This window comes from Lottia gigantea (assembly GCF_000327385.1).
Source record: "Lottia gigantea unplaced genomic scaffold LOTGIsca_65, whole genome shotgun sequence".
Classification (NCBI taxonomy): Eukaryota; Metazoa; Mollusca; class Gastropoda; family Lottiidae; genus Lottia; species Lottia gigantea.
The window spans coordinates 1,319,809-1,326,487 of record NW_008710211.1 but is presented as its reverse complement, the minus strand read 5'-3'; the positions used below and the strand labels follow the sequence as shown (position 1 = coordinate 1,326,487).

Genomic DNA, 6,679 nt, shown 5'->3' with positions numbered 1-6,679 from the left:
ACTGTCTTAATATTCCACTGCTGAGTTAACTTCCAGATTTTCGTTACCCTGATCTCTTCATACTTTTGTCAGTACATCAGATTTCTCAATTATTGTTTTTTGAAAGATATCAGCCTTAAAATAGTAGGTCTACTGATAGTCTTAAATACAAAAGTTTGTAAATGAATTAGATATTAACTCACTTCTGAGTAGTTTTAGCTGAAAAATAAGTCAAATGGAGGCTTGGAATTATCCTCTTTAAGGACAAATTCGAAGTGATAAAAGGTGCCTGTAAGAATCTTGGCACTGTTTTGAAACTGATATTCGATTTCACTCTCTATCATCTTTTTTTTTTTTTTAAACAATATTTATTCAAGAATTACAAATATTACAATATACATATAGATAAACATATGGTTTTGGAAACAAGCTTTAAAAGCTTGTATAAATCCATTACCATCATCACTATCATCTTATGCTCATCATTGTAATATGTACTATGCATCTTTTCAATTTATTTCAATCATTAATAAAATTCTTAAAGGGATTGTTAAAAGTTTTTCTCAGGAACACTTATAGCATCAATTTGCATCATTCCAATTTTCAATCAGACGTCTGTGGTTTCTGCAATTCCACTAAAACTAAATGTTTTATGATGCCACTAATCATTAAGTCCGTCTGTGGTTCCTGCAATTCCACTAAAACTAAATGTTTTATGATGCCACTAATCATTAAGTCCTTATGTGATAAAGCATATTATGGGATTAGTGACGTTAAAAACGCTTAGTTTTAGAGTTATTACAGGAACCACATACGTCTGAAAATTGGAATGGTGCAAATTGATGATGATGGTGTCCCCAGATACACATAAAAAATCTAGAAAACCTCTTTACAATCCCTTTAAGCACATGAAGAACATGTCCACACATACCATCAAATATTTGCATTTATATTTGTCCACCTTTTTGGACTCCAAGAAGTGAGAAGATGCACCATGTTGCTAAGAGTTGTGTAGGCAATGAGTTTTGTTCGGGGCAGCAGAAGGTGTTAGGGTTGAGAAGTATGAGAGATTGGTATAAAGACTGGGAGGCCGTGGAGTGTTGTCAAGGTGACCGATGTAATTACTATGTTACGGTAAGTATTTCCAAGTACTGACTTAATGATGTTGCTTGGTAACTGAAGTGCCAAGTTTGGGATACCAGTTTACTCAACTGAGATAGAAGCCAGATTGTAAGAAATAAAGCCATCTGGGCCTTGTTTCACTAAAATCGTAAGTCTGTGAAAACCATATTTGCGACAAAATTGATCGTAAGACTTTTTGTGGAACGAGACCCTGGTTTATAAATTTTTTAAATTTGTTGATGGATCATTAACATGTTCTGTTTATATTTCCAGCTGGGATCATCCAATATGAAATACAGTATCACAGTTCTTGCCTTGTCTGTGATGGTGACACTATTTTTCCTGAGCAAATTACAAAACCAATAAATTCATTGTAACTATAGCAACTGAATTAATACCTAACTAAAGTTATCATTTCATTCTAAAATTTCGTCTATCACAAAATAAGTGCAAAACTTTTTAGCTTTTTGGTGATTTATCCTGTATTTTTTTGGCTCTACTGATTGAAATTGAGCAAACAAATGCCTTTTGAACTTATAATCATTCTTTGAACATTTTCAAATGAAAATGAAATTTCAATAATTTTGTATCTAGGCTAACAATGTATTCAACTAATGAAATATGAAAAAAAACATTTTTGCTTGATCCCCTTTTTATATGCTATCCTTCATAAACTGCATCAACATTGTATATATTGTAAAAACAATCATTTTTATATCTTTACATTTTTTAGAATATAGTTTATTTTTTTTAAATAATTGTGCATAATTTTAAAATCATTGTAAATGGTATTCTCTAATCTCTAAATGACATTTAGAAGTAGATAGAACATTAAATAAATAGGAACACTTTTATGGATATACGTTGCAGAAATTAAAGAAACGAGTAGTATATCCATGATAGTGTTCTTATTTATTTGATGGTATACTCTAGTTGTGCTCAAACAGAAACTGGTGTTTACTATCGGTTATTGTAGGCAAATATAAGATTTGAACGACATATAGAAGCAAGGAGCACATATAACAAAACACAAGACAATATTATTAAAGATATGTGTTATATTATACAATATTGTCTTGTGTTTTGTTATATGTAGGCAAATATACAGAAAAACATCAAAAGAAAGTAACATGGACAGCTTTTTGTTGATTTCTTGAAATCAGTTCAATATTGAAGTGAAGTCAATAAAATAAATAAATAAAACAGTTGGTACCTTTTGATTACAAATTGTAAACATGAAATTACTTTTTTTGAATTTTTTATCAGGAATGAATCCAGTTACCGGTAATAATTTTAATCTTGAAATGGATATCGGTTACGTGTTTGAGCACGCTCCTCTTGTTGGCAGCTATCTGCATATATGAGATAATGCTATGAATAGTTAACATTGTGTTTCTTTAGCGATGGTTGTATATTATCAATATCCATGATAATATTGTACCGTTGCTAAAGAAACAGGAGTTAACTTAATCTCTACACTGATGAGACAATGCTATGAATATTTCAGTTTAAATATGCTGTTTATTGAATCTTATTAAATCAATATGAGAAATTCGTTAATTTAAAGAAACTTGTAATTTATCAAATGTTGGTGATATTGCATATTGAATTTCATTTTTATCCATCATCTAATGTTTGAGAATCTTTTGGCTTCTTTTTCTTCAGAATGCTTTTACAACACATGCCTGAAAGATTGCGTAGAAGTCTTTGATGTGTAATGAGTCTCTCGTGATAACTTTCAGTAGGCATAAGGAACAATGATAACTTTCACATGGATCCTAAAACTACCAACTGTTCCTTGGACTTGGGGCACACAAACGATTTTTGTCGAATTGAATTTTGAATAAAATCTCCTGTGTGCCTGCTATGTTGATAATCACGTGATTGAAATGAAAACAAATTTGATTGGATAATGATACTCTTTGGAGTCTCGTTTTGGTGTGAGCGCAGGCACAAGAAAAAGTCAATCTACGAATAGGATAGAATAAAATGGATGACAAATATCTAACTGGTTTGATTATCTTTGATGATTGAAGGCCTGCTCTCACTGAGAATCATCATCCAATCAGATTTATTTCATTTCAATCACACGAAGCTATAATTGTCCATGGTGCGTGTGATTTTCCTTTAAAAATGCTTGATATTGTACAATGCCTTTATTTTATATCAAATACTATGTCATTCGATTCTCTGTTTTTATATCAAATAACATTCCTAATATATCTTTTATAAAAAAATTGAGTTGATGTTTGTTTTTCAGTTGGTCAAATTAAAAGAGTTGCTTCAAAGCCTATGCTTGTAACAGTCGATTGCTTAAGTATCTTTCTCCACCAACCAAAATCAGTTTGTGTGTTTCTATACAATAGTGCGTACTATATACAAGTGCATAATATATACTGATGCAATATTTTATACTGGTCATTACACCATTGTATAGTACGCACATGTGTAAAATACACATCTAATTTGGTGTGTACCATATACAGAATGTGTACCATATACTGGTAAGCGCTATTTTCAGGCACTAGTATTATAATTCACGCCTGTTAAAGTGCAAAGCAGTATATTGTACAAATGTATTAATATAGTGCGCACAGACAATAGAACGCATCTGTTTATAGTAAACTCCTGTATATAGTACGCACCTGTGTATAGTCCACACTTGAATATAGTACACACCTGAATATAATACGCACCTGTATATAGTACACACCTGAATAAAGTACACACTTGAAATTAGTACGCACCAGTCTATAGTACACACCTGAATATAGTATGCACCTGAATATAGTACACACCTGTATATAGTACACACCTGTATATAGTACACACCTGAACATAGTACGCACCTGAATATAATACACACCAGTATATAGTATACACACCTGTATAAAGTACACACCTGAATATAATACGCACCTGTATATAGTACAAACCTGAATAAAGTACACACTTGAATATAGTACACACCAGTATATAGTACGCACCTGAATATAGTACACACCTGTATATAATACACACCTGTATATAATACACACTTGAATATAGTACGCACCTGTATATAATACGCACCTGAATATAGTACACACCAGTATATATTACACACCTGAATATAGTACACACCTGAATATAGTACGCACCAGTATATAGTACGCACCAGTGTATAGTACGCACCTGAATATAGTACACACCTGAATATAGTACATACCTGAATATAGTACACACCTGGATATAGTACATACCAGTATATAGTACACACTTGAATATAGTACACCCTAATATAGTACGCACCAGTATATAGTACACACCTGAATTAGTACGCACCTGTATATAGTACTCACCTGAAAATAGTACGCACCAGTATATAGTACGCACCTGAATGTAATACGCACCTGTATATAGTACACACCTGAATATAATACGCACCTGTATATAGTAAACACCTGAATATAATACGCACCGGTATATAATACGCACCTGTATATAGTACACACCTGAATATAATACGCACCTGTATATAGTACGCACCTGAATTATTACGCACCTGTATATAGTACACACATGTATATAGTACACATCAGTATATAGTACGCATCAGTATATAGTACACACATCTGTATATAGTACGCACCTGAATATAGTACACACCTGAATATAGTACGCACCAGTATATATTACGCACCTGTATAAAGTACTCACCTCGAATATAGTATGCACCAGTATGCAGTGCGAAACTGAATTATTACGCATCTATATATAGTACACACCTGAATTAGTACGCACCTGTATAAAGTACTCACCTGAATATAGTGCGCACCAGTATATAGTGCGCACCTGAATTTTTACTCACCTGTATATAGTGCACACATGTATATAGTACACACCAGTATATAGTACACACCTGAATATAGTACGCACCTATATTTAGTACACACCAGTATATAGTACACACAAGTATATAGTACACACAAGTATATAACACACACCAGTATATAGTACACACAAGTATATAGTACACACAAGTATATAGTACGCACATGTATATAGTAAACACCTGAATATAATACACAACAGTATATAGTACAAACCAGTATATAGTACACACCAGTATATAGTACACACCTGAATATAATACACAACAGTATATAGTACAAACCAGTATATAGTACACACCAGTATATAGTACACACCTGTATATAATACACACCAGTATATAGTACAAACCAATATACAGCACACGTCTGTATATAATACACACCTGTATATAGTACACACATGTATATAGTACACGCCTGTATATAGTACACACTAGTATATAGTACACACCTGTATATAGTACACACCAGTATATAGTACACATCTGTATATAGTACACACCTGTATATAGTACACGCCTGTATATAGTACACACCAGTATATAGTACAAACCAGTATATAGTACACACCAGTATATAGTACACACCTGTAAATAGTACACATCTGAATGTAGGAATATAGTACGCACCAGTATATTGAACACACCAGTATATAGTACAAACCAGTATACAGTACACGCCTGTATATAGTACACATCAGTATATAGTACACACCAGTATATAGTACACGCCTGTATATAGTACACATCAGTATATAGTACACACCTGAATATAATACGCACCTGTACATAGTACGCACCTGAATATAGTACACACCTGTATATATTACACAACTGAATATAATACGCATCTGTATATAGTACACACCTGAATATAGTATACACCTGAATATAGTACACATCTTAATAAAATACTCACCTGTATATAGTACACATCTGAATATAGTACGCATTTGTATATAGTACACATCAGTATATAGTAAACACCTGAATATAATACGCACCTGTATATAGTACGAACCTGAATATAATACGCACCTGTATATAGTACACACCTGTATATAGTACACGCCTGTATATAGTACACACCAGTATATAGTACAAACCAGTATATAGTACACACCTGTATATAGTACACATCTGTATATAGTACACATCCGTATATCGTACACATCAGTATATAGTACACCTATATATAGTACGCCACTGTATATTTTACGCACCTGAATATAGTACACACCTGAATGTAGTACGCACCAGTATATAGTACGCACCTGAATTAGTACGCACCTGTATAAAGTACTCACCTGAATATAGTGCGCACCAGTATACAGTGCGAAACTGAATTATTACGCACCTATATATAGTAAACACTTGGATTAGTACGCACCTGTATATCGTACACAACTGAATTAGTACGCACCTGTATAAAGTACTCACCTGAATATAATGCGCACCAGTATATAGTGCGCACCTGAATTTTTACTCACCTGTATATAGTGCACACATGTATATAGTACACACCAGTATATAGTACACACCTGAATATAGTACGCGCCTATATTTAGTACACACCAGTATATAGTACACGTCTGTATATAATACACACCTATATATAGTACACTCCTGTATATAGTACACACCAGTATATAGTACACACCAGTATATAGTACACACCAGTATATAGTACACACCTATATATAG

The 6,679-nt window shown here is 32.9% G+C and overlaps 2 protein-coding genes across 2 annotated transcripts in view; one reads left to right on the top strand and one right to left on the bottom strand.

The window, feature by feature from the left end:
- Positions 1 to 3,338, top strand: part of LOTGIDRAFT_220799 (hypothetical protein) — a 5,081-nt gene extending 1,743 nt beyond the window's left edge. The window contains exons 3-4 of the mRNA XM_009064810.1: positions 935 to 1,113; positions 1,375 to 3,338. Coding sequence (XP_009063058.1) covers positions 935 to 1,113; positions 1,375 to 1,467 — 272 coding nt within the window. The 3' untranslated portion in view covers positions 1,468 to 3,338. The remainder of the gene's footprint in view (positions 1 to 934; positions 1,114 to 1,374) is intronic.
- Positions 3,339 to 4,990: 1,652 nt separating this feature from the next.
- LOTGIDRAFT_86409 (hypothetical protein) overlaps positions 4,991 to 6,679 on the bottom strand; it is a gene marked incomplete at both ends in the record, with an annotated part of 3,291 nt that continues 1,602 nt past the window's right edge. Inside the window, one exon of the mRNA XM_009064809.1 lies at positions 4,991 to 5,427. Within this exon, the coding sequence (XP_009063057.1) occupies positions 4,991 to 5,427 (437 nt within the window). The remainder of the gene's footprint in view (positions 5,428 to 6,679) is intronic.